This window comes from Ovis aries, chromosome 7 (assembly GCF_016772045.2).
Source record: "Ovis aries strain OAR_USU_Benz2616 breed Rambouillet chromosome 7, ARS-UI_Ramb_v3.0, whole genome shotgun sequence".
NCBI lineage: Eukaryota > Metazoa > Chordata > Mammalia > Artiodactyla > Bovidae > Ovis > Ovis aries.
Genome location: NC_056060.1, coordinates 55,843,332 through 55,861,755, shown reverse-complemented (window position 1 = coordinate 55,861,755; position 18,424 = coordinate 55,843,332). Strand labels below are relative to the sequence as shown.

General features: G+C 40.0%; 1 protein-coding gene across 12 annotated transcripts in view; it reads right to left on the bottom strand.

Moving 5' to 3' along the window:
- The window catches only part of ATOSA (atos homolog A), an 86,405-nt gene extending 82,871 nt beyond the window's left edge, over positions 1–3,534 (bottom strand). For 5 of the 12 annotated variants that reach the window (XM_004010600.6, XM_060417930.1, XM_060417923.1 and 2 more), the window contains exons 1-2: positions 2,316–3,011; positions 1,872–1,988 (exon numbers count right to left, since the gene is read on the bottom strand). In XM_004010600.6, coding sequence (XP_004010649.2) covers positions 1,872–1,887 — 16 coding nt within the window. In that variant the 5' untranslated portion in view covers positions 1,888–1,988; positions 2,316–3,011. Of the gene's footprint in view, positions 1–1,871; positions 3,270–3,320 lie in introns of those variants that run through there. The other 7 variants (XM_012181534.5, XM_060417924.1, XM_060417932.1 and 4 more) reach the window with 4 other exon arrangements.
- Positions 3,535–18,424: the final 14,890 nt, after the last annotated feature.

Here is an 18,424-nt window from a genome sequence, read left to right as displayed (position 1 = left end):
ACTGTTGTCTAGCTCTCCCATAACTGTCCCTTGCCAACCACAGATCAAGAAATCAATTAAAAAAAAAAAAAAAGAAATCAATTCAATGGGTTATGCAAGCAATTTTTAAAAATTGAAATAGAAGAGAAAAATACAAGACCACAATGCACATAGTAAGTATGTTTTCTGAAACATTTATTCCAGTATTTCTGTACTATTTGCAAAGTAAAAGATATTACTTACTCTAGGTCATGGTCAAAAGAAAGCTATGGGCTAAAGACTCATAAAATATAGTCACAGTACCAAACTTTTGATTCCCTCATTTTTACATCATAATGCTAGAGAAAGCTACAATTTTAATGAGGAAAAAAGTCACTTCTTTAGGAATCTTGATGCATAAATGTATTTACTTTTTTTAGTAATCTGCATTAATAGATAACATTTTATCATGCTTAGTACTTGTTTTGGCTAAAATAGAGATTTTGTGTAAGTATTTAAAGTAACTTTTAAACAATGACTTTGATTTTATTTGTTTATTCTGAGACGCAATCACTGACTTTGGTGCCAGCTTTCCAAAGTCATGGATGTAATCTAAAAGTCTCAATTTGGCAATCTACATAAGCAACCTGATTAGTAGCAATATAGTTGCTAATACTTAAAACATACAAAGCTGATTTTAAGAATCAACCAAACACTTAAAACACTTAAAAACAAATTTAAACCTCTAAATTAAGTATGGCTTTCCTCACTTCTTTCTAGTGCATTTTAAGACAATATCACCAAAGACATATTTGCGTAGAAAAGAGAATTTGACTTTCTAATCCGCTTTGAAAATAATATATGGAAAAAATAACCAGTTTAACACATATCTTTAGAAATTATTTTATTTTTTAAAATTATCATGTCTTTTTTTTTTCTGTCTTATTTATTTACTTATTTACTGCCACACTGTGCTGCCTGGGATCTTAGTTCCCTACCAAGGATCAAACCTGTGCCTCCTACAGTGCAAGCACATAATCCTACCCACTGGATCACCAGGGAATTTCCTATATCTTTTTTTAAAATGAGCATCTAATTCATAAGGATAAATTAACATTTCCAATCCAAAAGTTTCATATTTGGAAGGGACTCTGTCATCTAGCTCAACTCCCTACCAAATACATTAATCCTCTTCTTATAATATTCCTTAAAACCAAATTCCCATATTACTGAAACTCCTAACTACCACTATATTAAAATCTTCTAAAGTTGGTCCTTGCTATGAATCAAAAGCAGACTGATAAATGGGTTTTTCAATTCCTTTGAAGTGCTTGAAAAACACAGTGTATACATTATTCCCAGAAGTCCTGAAAATACAGGTTTAGAAAGAAAATGGCAGTACTTATTATAGGGATTTCAGTAGCCCTGTCCACATACTGATATACTGCAAAGTACTCCAGGGATTTGTTCAAACTTTGAGAGTTTGCTTAAAGCACAAAAATCAGCAATGACAAATAATATCTGTTAACTCAAATGATCTTAAATTTTCTGTTTATCAAGTTCAAATTCTCAAACTGAGGAAACTTGTAAACTTTTTAAAAACTTAAGTTAGATTGACTTTACCTAAAAATGTGTAACTCTCAAATGATATCAAATTTTGTGACACCAGATAAAAATGCTTTTATTGAAAATTTCACTTTTAGTATCTCTTGAAACTAACATTCTGAAGACAGTTTTGAAGAATGTTTTCTCCCATCTAGTTCCTAACTCTTCCCTGTGCCCTTCTCTACCTTACCAGCTGGAAATCTGTAACAGAAATAATCATATGTAATTCAGTTGATCCTGCCGCAGAATTAGGTTAACCTTTCTAAAATGGGGCACAAGAAAAAAAAAATCCTACTTAAATTATGTACCTCGGTCTGGCTTCATTTTCACGTCGATATCCACCCAAGGTGCTGTGAAATACACGTGTGGGTTCTCTTCAACAGGCTCGCCGCTGATTTTGCAGCTACTGCTTCGTTTTCAAAACGCTAAAAGAGGTCAAAATAAAATTAATCTGGTCCTGCCCTAACACTCGATCTTGCAAGAAAACTACTGCTAACAGGCCTCTTCCTGGCAGTAAGAGCGGTGACAGCACCATCCGCAGGTCTGAAAAAAGCAAAACTCTACACCGCCGCCTCTCCACCCCCCCACCCCAATCGACTCCGGACCAAGCACCCTTCTTCCCCGCCCCTGTGCTCTCCAGGCCAAAGTGTCCTTCTTTGACACAGCGTCTCCAAACCAAAAAGAAGATCTATTTATAACTTGAATGTACAGGCGAGGGGGCGGGGGGGATCAAGCAACTCAAGCTAACTAACCCCTTTGTAAAAAACGCCTCTGGGAACAGTGGCACCTCCGCAGTGACTTCGTATAGAAATGCTTGGACCTGATGACTTGAGCGCAGGAGACTCTTCAAGACCCCAAACGCCTCGCCGACGCTCTGCCCGCCCCGCAAGGCCTCACCTGTGTAATTACCCTCCGGCTAGTCTTCCTGCCTCAACCGCGGCCAAGTTTACACAATAAGAGGGTCAAAAAGAAACGCGAGACATCTCCTCGCGCCCAGCCCCCAGTCCCAAAAGAACTGTACTGTGCTGCCCGGGTCGCCCCTGCAACACCCCTGGCCCTGAGAGGCCGGGCCTGAGGGTCGTCCCGGGAAGGTGTTTACAGCCGGGCGATCGCCCCTCCTCGGTGCAGCCTGCCGGTGAGGGCCCCTTCCGTCCCGCCGCGGCCCCGGATTTCCTTCAGTCCCGCCGTCCGGAGCGCCGCGCCGGCCCCTCTCCCAGCCGGAGAGTTGTTTTCATGGCTCCCTCGACCGACCTCTGCTGACTAACTCTCTCGCCTCCCGTCCCAATACCTCCTACTCCAGGCACTTGACTCCGCCGTTCGCCCAGCGGCTCACATCACACTCCCACCTCAGACGTGAGGCTCCGAGAGGCGCAGGGCCGGCAAAAGCGGAGCGTGGCGCGCAGCGGCCCCCGAGGCTGCGCTAGGGGACCATGGGGGCCCGAGACGACAAGCCCGACGCGGCTCCCCGGCGCCCCTGTGGCCATCCACCCCCGCCTTGGCCGCCGCCTCGCTCCGCTCCCGACGCTCAGCCCTCCGTTCTGCCCGACTCGCACCCGAGCCCCGCGGCCCTCGGGCTTCGGCCGCCTGGCGACCTGGCCAGCCCGTTCGCCCCGCGCCTCTGCCAGCTCCTCGCCCGCCCGCTGTCTCTAGCTCTGGCGCCCCAGCTCCCTGGCCCCCTCGCTCGCCCAGTTCTTTCTCTGCTGTTTGCCCTGTCAAAACACTGCCCGGGTCACGTGTCCCAACAACAGCCAACCCACCGCTCGTCACTTCCTCCCCGGCGGCCTCAGCTGCTGGCGCCCGGTTGTTATGACAACGCCCGGCGCGCCCAGGGGCGCTAGCCTGGGGGCCTGGGTTTCCTTGCAGGTACAGCGGGTTGCGAGGGGCTGGCGGAGCCCCGAAGGCCCGCGAGGCGCCAGGCGCATCGGCTGCGCTCGCTTCCTGTCTGCCCTTCGAGCTGGCTGAAGCGCGTCTGGGACCAGGAACCAGAGCTGCGCTATTAGAGCACAGGGTAACCGAGGAGATGTCATCCGAGGGCCTGCCCCAGACTTGGAGGATAATTATAGTCGTCTCCTCCTCCTCCTCCACACGGGATGCTGGCGCAGAGTTGTGACCCATCCCCGAGTGGCTTGCAGTGCACAGTGGAAGCTGGATCTAATTGTGGCCGGGACAATAGCGTGGGCCTCCATACGCTTCAGGGACTGGGGAGTTTAAGAACAAGAAGCCCTCCTCACCCTAAAAAAACAAATTTTTTTTTTTCCACATCACTAGGGATTTTAGTAGGATTCAGAACCCAAGCTCCCGAGGCACTTGCAGTGCTAAAAATAACTTTTATAATCTCTGAAACACTGACTCATGGCAAGAGGACACTTTTGACACCGTGTTATTGTTGGGGAGCTGTAATTTTGTTGTTGTGCTATAACAATGTGACATGATGACATTTCGTGTTGCGATGTTGTATCATCATTTCAACACAAACAGATGACAAGGATCTGCTGTAATTAAAAAAAGCAACCCTAGCAAGGACTGAAGCTATTAGCTACTCAGTTTATAGACAAAGTACATACCGGGTTGTGAGCTTAAAATAGAGACAAAGTACAAAATTTACAGTCCTCTTGGTTTCAGTATAAAAACTCTTTTAAAAAAAGAAACAATTTTGCATACAAGAATCACAACAGGATGAGAAGGAAATAGCAATCCACTCCAGTATTCTTGCCTGGGAAATCCCGTGGACAGAGGAGCCTGGCGGGCTATAGTCCATGGGGTAGCAAAAGAGTCCGACACGACTTAGCGACTGCACCACCACCACCATCATGTATGTTGGGGGTAAGTGTCTAGCGCCACAGTTCCATCTGATGTGGTTCCCACTTTGAAGATGTTTCCAACAGCTTTTTGTTTTGTGCACTTCTGTCCTCTAAAATTAAATGGAATTAATATTGAAGGTGTAAACGTTCTAAGTATTCAATAAACCACTGTTTTTTTTTTACAAACCCCTATCTTTTAATAGTTGATAAGTCAAGAGAGTTTTGAAAACAAAACTGTTATATTTGTTTTCATTATATTTAAAATATTCAGAAGTAAACTAAATTATCATTTTTAAAAAATCACAAGAAAGTAATTAGGATGGGTCTAAAGGTGATTTCCTTTAGTCTTTGTACTCTCCTGAGGTTTCCGAAGTTTTACAGTGAGGATTGTTTACTTCTACATCAGAAGTAACAATTTACAAAAATTGTAGTTTTTGTAAATGACGTTTGGGATTGCATTTTTTGCCTCAAATCAATCAAATGCATATATTTTTTACTATGAAAAAATAATATTTTCTGGATGTTTTCATATGTACAGTAGAATTATGTATGCAACTGCATTTAAAAACCTTAACTCTAAGATTGTAACTAGTCAAAACTGGATGGAGCATTCAGGAGGGTAACATGTATTTTCATGAGAAATGTTCTGGCATCTTGAAGATGAAACTTCTGACAAATGGCAACAGTTTGTTAATCTAAGTAATAGCTACAAATGTTAACTCCCAGTGGATTTGACTTAGATATTATTGAATACTATATTATGTAGTTTATTGTATGAACTGAAGTTTTATTTGTTCTAACATCAATTCTCAGTTAACCTTGGTAATGGGAGACAGAAAGGACAGTTACAGATAATCCAAAATCCTAAATTTAGCACAACAGCTGGGACTAGATAACAGCTATTGTAAAGGCTTACTGGGTGAACAGGCAGCAAGATCTGTGATTCAGCTCCTCTTCCTCTGCCAAATTTGCAAGAGGTATAAAGAGTAGGAAAAAAAAGAGTGGAGGCTTAGAGTATTGGATAATCTGGAAAACAAAAGAATTATCTTTTAAACAATTAAGTTTTACAGCACATGGATAAATGATGATGTCTGAACATTTGTTAACTTGAATCTTTTTACCTTGAAACTTTTGATTGAGAATCTTAAATTTGTTGAAAAATTGGAGTTAATTATGGCAGTGGAAAAAGTATTTTTAAAGAGATATATTTTTGACTCATTAATTTATTTTTCAAATTATTTTTTTACTCACTCAACTCTCCTTTATAGAACACTCACTATCTGCTAGGCATATGCTAGTCTCTGAAAGCACTAAAGTCACCAAAAACAGGGTCATTACTCTGATGGAGCTTACAGTATTGACTACTGCAGTTGCATGGTCTAGGTCAGGTCACATTCTACAGCCTCCCTTAACCTATAAAAGTGAGGTATTTGGACTCAGGCAGTAAATAATCTCTTTCTAATTCCAAAACAATTCTATAATTGTTTAAAACATTTGAAGAATGGTTGGAAATAATGACCTACCTACCATGGCAACTCTTAAGTGTTGGTGATAAAGTGTGTTTGCGCCTTGGAGCACCCAAGCAAAACAAACATCTGTTTCCTGCCTGCTGAGGGGTGAAGGTGGGTGAAGCAAGTCAAAACAGCTGGCAGGAACCTTCCTCCTTTTCTATTTGATTTACTCTCCATTTTTACCCCCTTAGTGTTGAAAAAAAAAAAAAAAAGTGAAGTCACTCAGTTGTGTCCAACTCTTTGCGACCCCATGGACTGTAGGCGGCCAGGCTCCTCCGTCCATGGGATTTTTTCCAGGCAAGAATACTGGAGTGGGTTGCCATTTCTTTCTACAGGAGATCTTCCCCACCCAGGGACTGAACCCAGGTCTCCTGCATTCCAGGAAGACTCTGAGGTGGCTCAGACGGTAAAGACCCCGCTTTGATCCCTGGGTCGGGAAGATCCCCTGGACAAAGAAATGGCAACCCACTCCAGTCCATGGGGTCACAAAGATTTGAGTAATTAACTTCAAAAAAGCTAGCCTATCTTCAGCAAGGAGGTAATCCCTTCAACTTTGATAGGTTTTGCTGAAATGGGCACAGTAAACAAAACTATGTATTTAATGGAGGTCTTTTACTGACTAAAGTGATGGAAGATAACTGGTTTACTCACTTTATTAGTGCAAGGCTGTTACTGTTACCAAGGTCATGGAACCAGTCCAGGCTAACAGAATGAGCTCCACAAATGCAGGGACTGGTACCTTTTTCTTCTTGCATCTCTAACACCAAGTAAATGACCTAGCCCAGAGTAGGATCTCAATACATGTTAACTTTTGTATTCACCGATAAAGTTTTCTTGTACATGCCCACAAACTGTACTTGTAATACCAGTTGGCATTTTATTCCCTAGGGATAAAGCTAGAGAGCTGGGAAATCAGTGGCTGGCACAAACTTTTACATGAAGGATATGTTTTCATTGTACTTTTGGTGTTGTCTTATAATAGTAGGATCTTGTGAGTTGAGTTGTGTCTTCCAAAATAATATGTTGATATCCTATCCCTGATACCTGTGAACGTGACCTTAATTGGAATTAGGGTCTTTGCAGATGTAATCAAGTTAAGATGAAGTCATGTTGGAGTAAGGTGAGCCGTAAATCCAATTATAAGTGTCTTTATAAAGTAAGAGTTATTTGAAGACAGGATACTCACGGAAGATGGCCCTGTGGCCAGGCAACAGAGATTGGAATGAGGTAGCTGCAAGCCAAAGAATGTAGAAGATTGCCGCGAGCCACCAGAATCCAGAAAGAGGCAAGGAAGGATTCTTCTCCGAGATTTCAGAGGGAGCATGTGCCTGAAGTTATCTTGCTTTTGTCCTTTTCATCTTCAGAACTCTGAGAGAATAAATTTCTGTTGTTTTAAGTCATTCGGTCTTGTTGTATTTATTTACTATGGCCCAAGAAACTAATATAGAACTCCAGCGAAGGGTTTATTGTTTAGTTGCTAAGTCATGTCCGAACCTTTTGTGACCCAGTGGACTGTAGCCCGCCAGGCTCCTCTGCCCCTAGGATTTCCCCAGGCTCGAATACTGGAGTGGGTTTCCATTTCCTTCTCCAGGGGATCTTACCAACCCTGAGATTGAACCCACATCTCTTGCGTTGACAGGTGGATTCTTTACCGCAGAGCCACCAGGGAAGCCCCCAACAAAGAATCTTGCCATAATTTTTTCTTGGCCTGTAAGTTGCACTGCAAATACTGCAAGCTTTCTAAGCCTTTCAGGTTCTGAATGGTCACGGAATCGTGGGGATCTTTAATTAAGTAAAAATTACAGTAAATAAGTTGAAAATGTGAAGAAAATCTCTTTAGTGTCACAAAAGAACAACTTTATGATCATGAATAAGTGACTGAGAATCATCACATGAAAATAGACTGTTTTAAATATGGTAATTGGTAGATCTGTTTCACCATATTGTAGAAATAAAGACTAGTATAATTAATTAAATTGTATAGATAAATCTTCTAAGGTAAGTAAAAAACCATCAAACTGTGTACTTTTAGTTCTTGAAGCAACAAGAGGAAAGGTAAGCTATTTTTTCCATTTCTAAATTGTTTCCAATTGTTCACTCATACTTATTACAGTTCATTTCTTCCTAAGGGAGAAGGATCACAGAGTCATTGCTAAGGTATCGGTTCATGTAAACAATTCTCCACCTTCTTGTAAATGAGTTGGCTGATTTGTCCTTTTTTGAGACTCCTGTTTCTCCACCTTCTTTAACCACAGGTATAAGGAAGTGTAAAATGACTCTGGTTCCTGCCTGCAGAAGTGACTGTACTTCTTAGAGATATGAAAGCCTCTAAACTTGAAGTCATGGAAATCTTTAATCTGAAGCTTTGCTGAACTGCTAGAGGTCTCTGAGCCATCAAGACTTAAGATCTTTTCAAAAGTTAAAAATAATTGCACATTTTTGTGACAGTAATTGTGCTCAGCACTTCACATATATTATACATTTGATCCTGAAAGGGTGATATTATCATTTAGATTAGAAAACTGGGGCTCTGAGGTGAATTTGTTTCCCAAGGCTGTAGTTAATAGGTAGAAGAAGCCTGCTTCCTAAATGGGCTCATTTAATTTCCATTACAACTTTACAAAGTAGGTTAAATTATTCCAAAATTTTCAAATGGGGAAACTGAGACTCAGTAACATTGAGAATGGTTGTATATTTGGAATATAAATTGGTTTATGTAAACATAAGCTCAATGCTGTAAGAGATAAGTTTTAAAGAGAATGGCTCTGGCTTGTTTTATGTAAATTCCAAAGAGCAAATAGTCACACTTAGTTAATAACAGCAGCGAATGTATCTTGAGCGCTTAAGCAGTAAGCACTACACTGAATGCTTTATAGGTATTAGTTCATTAGTCCTCACAAAATCCCTATGAAGTATTACTCAGTATCAGTCAGTTCAGTCACTCAATCGTGTCCGACTCTTTGTGACCCCATGAACTGCAGCACGCCAGGCCTCCCTGTCCATCACCAACTCCTGGAGTCCACCCAAACCCATGTCCATCGTGTCAGTGATGCTATCCAACCATCTTATCCTTTGTCATCCCCTTCTCCTCCTGCCCTCAATCTTTCCCAGCATCAGGGTCTTTTCATATGAGTCAGCTCTTCGCATCAGGTAGCCAAAGTATTGGAGTTTCAGCCTCAACATCAGTCCTTCCAGTGAACACTCAGGACTGATCTCCTGTAGGATGGACTGCTTGGATCTCCTTGCAGTCCAACGGGCTCTCAAGAGTCCTCTCCAATACCACAGTTCAAAAGCATCAATTCTTCAGTACTCAGCTTTCTTCACAGTCCAACGCTCACGTCCATACATGACCACTGGAAAAACCATAGCCTTGACTAGATAGACCTTTGTTGGCAAATTAATGTCTCTGCTTTTTAATATGCTGTCTAGGTTGGTCATAATTTTTCTTCCAAGAAGCAAGTGTCTTTTAATTTCATTGCTGCAATCACCATCTACAGTGATTTCGGAGCCCAGAAAAATAGTCAGCCACTGTTTCCAGTTTCCCCATCTATCTGCCATGAATTGATGGGACCGGATGCCATGATCTTCATTTTCTGAATGCTGAGCTTTAAGCCAAGTTTTCCACTCTCCTCTTTCACTTTCATCAAAAGGCTCTTTAGTTCTTCTTCACTTTCTGCCATAAGGGTGGTGTCATCTGCGTATCTGAGGTTATTGATATTTCTCCCGGCAATCTTGATTCCAGCTTGTGCTTCCTCCAGCCCAGTGTTTCTCATGATGTACTCTGCATATAAGTTAAATAAGCAGGGTGACAATATACAGCCTTGACGTACTCTTTTTCCTATTTGGAACCAGTCTGTTGTTCCATGTCCAGTTCTAACTGTAGCCCTATTTTACGATCAAATAAATAGGAAAAGGGAAGTTAAATAACATGATCATGGTCAATTAAATAGGAAGTCTCAGAGCCAGGATTCACACTGAAGGAGGATGACTATGGGGCTTAAGTTCTTAAGCACCACCTAGTAATGGTCCCATATAGTTTGGTTTTCCATGTAAACCCTGTATCTTCACCACCAAACTTTTGCCATATTCCCCACATAATGTCCCTTCCTAAATTCTTTCTGGGCATCACAGGTGGCTCAGCAGTAAAGAAGCCGCCTGCAATACAGGAGATGTGGGTTTAATTATGAACAACCCACTCCAATATTCTTGCCTGGGCAATCCCATGGACAAAGGAGCTTGGAGGGCTACAGTCCATGAGGTCACGAAAGAGTTGGACACGACTTCTAGTGACTAAACAACAATAACAATTCCTGTCTAAACCCTTGTGGACTTCCAGGGCCCAAAGCCTTTCTAATGCTCACACTCACACACACCCATTTGTCTTTTCTCTGAACTCATGTTTTATTTATGATATAAAACCACATACTATATACTGTTTATCTTTTTATGAGATGAACTGTGACCTCTGATTCCTTTTTATTTCTTGTGCTGATGGACAGCAGCTGGGCACAAATCACTGAAGACCTGAGGCCATCACTTTTCTCTAGAATTGCTCTGGCCAACACAGTGGCCACTGGTCACATGTGGCTGCTGAGCACTTGTAACGTGACTAGTGAAACTGAGAAACTAAATTTCCCAATTAATTTAAATTGAATGACTAGTTATTCATTCCATTATTAGAAAAGTCTGTTTGGAACAACTTCGGTATGTGAATCTACTTTTTCCAGCTGCAAATTACAGAAACTGTAAACATTGATCTATTATTTCTCTTTTTTCCCAACCAAGATATAGTTTTTTATTCTAGCAAAATTCACATAACATAAAATTCACCATTTTAAAGTGCACAGTTTAGTGAGTGGCATCTAGAACATTCATTCACAGCATGGTGTAATTATCATCATTGTCTAGTTCCAGAACATTTCCAACACCCTGAAAAAACTCCTGGTACCCACTGTTTCTTGTGGCTAAGACGGTAAAGCATCTGCCTACACTGTGGGAGACCCGGGTTCGAGCCCTGGGTCGGGAAGATTCTCTGGAGAAGGAAATGGCAAACCACTCCAGTATTCTTGCCTGGAAAATCCCATGGAAGGAGGACCCCTGTAGGCTACAGTCCAGAGGGTCGCAAAGAGTCGGACACGACTGCGTGACTTCACTTCACCCACTGTTTAGCACTCACTCTTTATCTTCCCTCCTCCAAGTCCCCGGTACCCACAAGTCAGCTTCCTGTCTGTGTGGATTTGCCTGTCTTGCACATTTCACATAAATGAATCAGTCAACTATTTTTCAGGCTCAGCACTTGCTAGGAACCAAGGGTACAAAGATAAATATGACAATCTGCTCTTAACGAGATCACTTCCAACTGGGATGCAACAGATTTTTAAAAAGCTGTAGTACAATGTGATGTGATGATTATTGTAATAAAAATACAAACATTGTGAGAAAACAAATGAAGGAGATGAGGGATGCTGTAAGAAGTCAGGCTGAACTTGGGCATGGGGGCAGAAGTTTGCTAGACCAGTGAGGACCAGGCACGGTAGTGGTGTGAAAAAGAAAGAGCCAGAGTAGGACAGGAGAGTGTGACCAAGGCATTAGATCAGTTATTTCTAATGAAAATATAGCATTCAAATTGAAATGTGCTGTAAGCCTAAAATATACATCGGATTTCAAAGATTTAGTATGATAAAAAGAATGAAAAACATATTAATACTCTAAAAATGTTGATTCTGTGTTGAAATGACCCTACTTTAGATAGATTTGGTTTCTTTAAAAACATTTTTTTTAATATGGCTACTGAAAAATATAAACTTACATCTGTAGCTCACATAGTACTTCTATTAGAGAACACTGCTCTAGGACTTAGTGACTTGGTAGCAATACCACAAAAGACATTTAAAAATGAGCTACGCTCCCCAACCAAGTGACGCCTTCTAGCAGGTCAAATTTAGGGCTCAGAGAGCTTACTGCTTACTCTATCCTATCAAAAGTTCTATGCATCCTATGGGAATTCCCTGGAGATTCAGTGGTTAGGACTCAGCACTTTCACTGCTGAGGGCACAAGTTCAATCCCTGGTCAGGGAACTAAGATCCTGCAAGTTGGCCGGGTGCAGCCAAAAATTAAAAAGTTATATGCATCCTAATGAAACTTGAACGTACCATAAAACGGTAAGAGCACACCTTAGATACAGTAGACACAGTAGTGAATGACCCTTCCAAACACACACGTTAAATTCAGTAGAGTTTTCATAGGAATTACTTTCCCCTTTATGCCTGTTAAAGGATCACATAAAACTACCTTGCCCCCAAATACTGTGAGCTGTTTTCAGAAGCAGTGATGAGTGGACTCCAATGCACAATTAAACTCTCAATGAGCTAGTATAAGTCTGTTATAAATCAACTTACTGTTCCTTTAAATCTTTTCATCAGAATAAACCAGTTCATCATATCTTAATGAGAACTCTATGATAGTGCTTTTCATTGTTAAAAAAAAAAATCCATACCATTTGACTTGAACAGGATATAACAACAGCAATGACCTCTTTTTTCAAAATGTACATGATCAGATATTTCAGAAAAAAAAATTTTGAGCAGAGTCTAATTCTTCAAAAGTTTTTAAGAAGCAATCTTAGGTTATTATGCTATTAGGCTTTAGGAAGGAAAAAAGGTTTGTAAGACTATACGAAAATAATGCAGAAAATCTCCAACTCCTTTTCACAAATGGGAAAACTCATAATTGAAACTAAATTGTTTTATGTAACAGAGCATGGTAGAACAATCTGTAAAGTATTTTTTAAAATCAGATTTTTGCTACTTCTATCAGAACCCAAAAGCTCAGTGCAGCATAAAAAGAATTCTAGAAGAGATTCCTTTATTTGTCTGCTGTGTGTATCTCAATAATTTTATACTGCCATGCTTCAGAGAGAACAGAACATTAGCTGCCTTCTTATTCCAAATTGCACAGGCAAAATTCTCTACTTGCAACTCAATGTAATTGGTCTTATTTCTAAAATGTCATTTCTGTCTAATGTAATTTTAATTCAATTCAGCACTCATTGAACTTTGCATGCCAAACACTTTGCTGGGCCCTAGAGACACAGAGATAGAAAAGCAAATACTTAACCTCAAAAAGATTTATTAATCTAAAAAAGGAGGTGGCAATGTAAATAAGTAATTGTAATTTATTTGATAGCAGGAGAAAAATTCATGCATAAAGAAAATAGGTGGCACAGAGAAGGAAATTGCTTCTCTCTAGGAAAGGGGGTTACTTAGGAACAAGAAACAACATATTAGCTATGTTTTGGAGAATGAAGGGGTCATCATCAGAAAAGCAACATGGGGTGGGGTGGAGATGGGAGAAGCTGTTCCTAGCATGTCATTCAAGCATGTCACTGATGTATGACAGAAAATATTTTGTTCAAAATGTCATATTAGAAGGTCAGATTCAAGGAAGTTAAGTGCAAGTGATAGGTACATTAGACAGCCCCCCTCTTTTTTCCCCATTGGCTTCAGTTTTTCATCCCTCTTTGTATTCATGCTTTTCCCTTGTAACTTGCAGTCTCTCCCAGTAACAGGTCAAAATATATTTCCCAGATCCTGATTCAGTCACATGACTTTGACAATTAAAATGAGAGTAACATGATAGCTTTCAGTTAGACCTTAAGAGGACTTAGCTGTTTGCGCTCTTGTGCCTCTGTCTTTACCACGAAAAACAGATACCAAGGCTAACCTGCTGGTCCTTGGAAGATAAGAGTCAAGTGGAAGGAACTTAAGCCACCTCACGTGATCCACAGACCATCCCCAGTTTTGATGAGCAGAACTACCACAGCCAACCCATATATCCAAGAATATGAATTGTTGTTTTAAGCCATAAAGGTTTGGAGTGGTTTGTGACACAAGATTATTGAGGCATTAGCAAACCAATACAGCCATAGCAATGAATTTGGGTTTTATCTTGTGGATTACAGAAAACTATAAAGGATTTTAATAAATCAGTAATGAGATTATTTCAGAAAGATGGTTTCAGCAACAAAGTGGAAGATGGAGATCAAGGTGGTGACAAAAAAAGCTATTATAGTGCTCCAACCCCAAGAACACGCAAACCTGAACTAAGGCAGTGGCAATGGGGATGGAGTAGAGGAAGCAGACTGGAGAGACGGTTTGGTGATAGACCTGGTAGAATCTGAGTGGTGATTGGTTGTAGGCAAAGAAAGAGGGCAGCAATCCTACCCCTACCATTCAATCCTACCCTGATTCAGAATAGTTGGTAGACCACCATATACATATAGATAGGAAACACACGGAAAAATCAGATTGGCCTCTGAGGGCTAGGGTAATGGTGGGAAACAGGAGTATAATGTATTTAGTCAAGACATATTGTTTGAAAGACCTTTAATTGTCTAGACCGACAGTTTGAAGGCAGAGGAGATTTCTGCCCTGAAACTTGGGGATGGGGTCTCATCTGGATGTACAGTACTCAGAAACCATCACTCTACAAATGGCAGCTACTCTATAGAAGCAGATGAAGCTATCATGAGATAGAAGAAGATGCTCAGAAATGCTGGCTGTTGTGAAGTTAAATAAGGTAAGGACTGAGAAATATTCTTTTGATTTAGCAATCACGTCATCCTGATGAGAAGCAACAATTTTGAAACTCTTTTTACAGATGGACAGTGGTACCCTGGGCCTAACTGAACTCACTGTTTATTCAGAAAATATCCCATAGTTGGGAAATTCATAGCACCAGTGCTTGACTCAGATCCCTACTTTATACCAGGTCAATGTGGCATAATTCTGAGAATAGCTGATAGATTTACTATGGGCACATGTTTTGGGAATTCAATATCATTTGTGCTGTATCCCAGAAAGACCATTATCCATAATTTCATGAAGTATACCAGCAAAAGCCAGCATGCAGAGATTTCATGGAAATTGTTTTTCTGAGAACAAGATACTTAGAAATGTTTTCTGATTTATAGGAGTGTCATGTATGAAAAGCTCCCCCTCCAAAAAAACCCTCCCTAGCTCTTATTCATAAGTTCCCATATTTTGAATTTCTCTTCAGCATGCTATATACATGACATTTTTCTCTCAATAAATCATGGTTCATTTCTATTCATCAGAATACACCATCATGATTCTAGGATACATGACTGGGTATTAATGGCTTGACTAGTAAATGAAATCCACACAGTAAAGATGTGGCAACATGAATATGAAATGAAACCAGTATGGCTGTTTGGTCTGTTAGATGTTGATGCCGAACAGGCCCTGGTGATTGCTTTACATAGAAAGGTGGTACTAGGTCACGCAAGGTGCCTCAGGGTACCTGCCTCACTAGTGGCCCCTCTTTTACCATGTGACTACTCCCTTCACCACGGGTGACTGAACCTAGGATCATTATCTCACCTGAAGGCAACCCTATACAGGTTGGAAAGTGACCTGTGAAGTGGCTCAGTGCTGGAGAATTAGACCCATTTCACTGTTAGTGATTGGCTAATCATATTCATTATGATGGTGGTGGTAGGAGGGTGGCGATGTACTCAGACATGCAGAGTTAGTAGCAGCTGAGCAAACATAGAGGCCTCCTGAATGATGAACGATGGGAAAGGGGGCAACAGAAACCCAGTTCTGAAAAAGCATGACTCCCAGAGGTACCACCAGTCCAAAATGATGGTCAATCAGCTGTATACCTGTTGAGATTTTTTTTTTTGTCTTCATTTTATGGCTGCATTAATCCTTCCAATAAACCCCTATAACAAATGTAAGTTCTGAAGATCTCTGATACCTGAAACTTGAAAGCATCTAACATAATTTTACGTTGTCATTTTTAATCATGTGTGACAATGTTAAGATACATTATTGAATTAGGGTCCCTATACACATCAATTGATTATTCAGCCAACTGTATGTACTGATTAACTACTATGTGCCAGACACATACTAGCATTAGGAATTTGGTAGTAAACAGATTGACGTGACCCCTGCCTGTATGATGCTATGGAATATGGACTGGAATATGTAGACTGTTTGGGTCTTAATATGTACTTTGGTGGCTCATATGGTAAAGAATCTGCCTGCAATGCAGGAGACCCAGGTTCCATCCCTGGGTCAGGAAGATCCCCTGGAGAAGGGAATGGCAATTCGCTCCAGTACTCTTGTCTGAAGAATTCCATGGACAGAGGTTTGTCCATGTACTATATGGACAAACCTAAACTTAATATGTCTCAGAAGCTTGTGGTCTACATTTTTTTCTTCTGTGTTAAATATTTATGGTTTTCCAAATATACTGATAAAGGTATAGGATTAATACTTATGTTATGTATACTATCATGTAAGAATTGAATCGCCAGTCTATGTCTGACTCAGGATGCAGCATGCTTGGGGCTGGTGCATGGGGATGACCCAGAGAGATGTTATGGGGAGGGAGGTGGGAGGGGGGTTCATGTTTGGGAACGCATGTAAGAATTAAAGATATTAAAATTTAAAAAATAAAAAACTAAAAAAAAATACTTATGTTAATAGTTTAAGGATACCCTACATCTGTATCTGGGTAACTTTTAGTTCAGAGCTTTCTAAGATTTACCATATTAGAAACAGAGCAAACAACAGAAATCAGAATTAACAAAACTACAAGCTATTAATTAGAACCTGGCCCGAGTAGAGCCAGAAATATAGTAGTAAGATGAGGCTTGTAGAAATCAAACAAAGGGAATAAAGTGATGACATTTATATGCCAGCATCTTGCAACAATGGTAATGTGTCACCTATAAATGAAAGTGAGTCTTGAAATAGAAAGGCTGAACATTTTTCTTCATCCTAAGTAAAAGATAAACTGAAAATTAATGGCATGGATTGCCCAAGATAACAAGGCTGAAAATAAAGATATAGGTGATTCATTAAATTAGACTGAAGAAAAATGGAGAAGATGGAATCAGATACTCGGTGAAATTGAAATGTCAAAGGATTGACATTGATGCATCCTGCTGGTAACTCAATAGTCAAGCAAAAATTTTAATGCTGTATTTCTTAGACTGACTAAAATTAAGAGTGAATGTCTTTCTCAGTGCAGATAAGATGGTCCAGTGAGAGCAGAGAGTTGAGGGGATCACTGTTAAGCTCTTCAGGGTTTCTTGGACTCTATTTCACTTGGAGCATCAAGGGATTGAAATGCTCTTAGTTATATTTTACCATTCAAACTTTTTTATGTTTCCCTTTCAAGATACTCAAATCTCTAAGCCCTTGAACTTCTAATTGCTGTAAGACTTAGTCTGGTTGCTATCGTAACATTATGGAAATTATCTCTTGTCTTCAATTCAATAGGTTGCAATTTAAAGGTCTGCAGCTCTCTAAGCAGAGAATACAGACAATGTTGGAAATTAGAGATGACATAACCACATCTACAGAAGATAATTTAATTAGCACAAACTTTATGTAATTTTTTACAATTAATTATAAAATTAATGTGAAATAGATAATCTTACAGAAAATATAAACTAATAATATGGAATCAAGAATAGGTAGAGAAACTAACTAGCCTAGTCGTCATCTAAGAAATAGAAAAGTTAGTCAAAGATTTACTTCTTTTTTCAATATAAATTTATTTATGTTAACTGGAGGTAATTACTTTACAATATTGTACTGGTTTTGCCATACATCAACATGAATCTGCCACAGGTATACACGTATTCCCCATCCTGAACCCTTCTCCCTCCTCCCTCCCCGTACCATCCCTCTGGGTTGTCCCAGTGCACCAGCCCGGAGCATCCAGTATCCTGCATCGAACCTGGACTGGCAATTTGTTTCATATATGATATTATACATGTTTCAATGCCATTCTCCCAAATCATCCCATCCTCTGCCTCTCCCACAGAGTCCAAAAGACTGTTCTATACATCTGTGTCTCTTTTGCTGTCTCGCATACAGGGTTATCGTTACCATCTTTCTAAATTCCATATATATGCCTTAGTACACTGTATTGGTATTTTTCTTTCTGGGTTACTTCACTCTGTATAAAAAGGCTCCAGTTACTTCTTAGAAAAAAAAAGATAACAGACCCAGAAGAGTTTGAGAGAATTCTACCATACGATTGAAGAACAGGTAATTATTTTGTTGTGTAAATAGTCCAGGGCAAAGAAAGGAATAAAAAGCTTCCTATTTCATTCTGAGACCAACAAAATCCTGATAACAAACCCAAATGGAAAGTACTGCTTTCCCCCTAAAATCCACAAGAAACTAATGCCACTTATGTACATAGAAACAAATATCCCAAATATAGTATTAGCACAGAATATGGCAGTATATTAAAGGACTCTCACATTAAGACCAAGAGAGTTTGTTCTAGAAATACAGAACTATTTCAACATTCTGAACTCTATTAATACAATTCACCATACTGATTAAAGACATAGAAACCAAATGATCATCTGACGTTGAAAAAGGAACTTGATAAAATTGAATACTGTTTCTATTAAAATGCTTTAGAGAGCTAATGAGAGGGGAAAACTCCCTTATAGAGAATTTATCACAACCTTAGAGCAAGCATTATCCTAATAG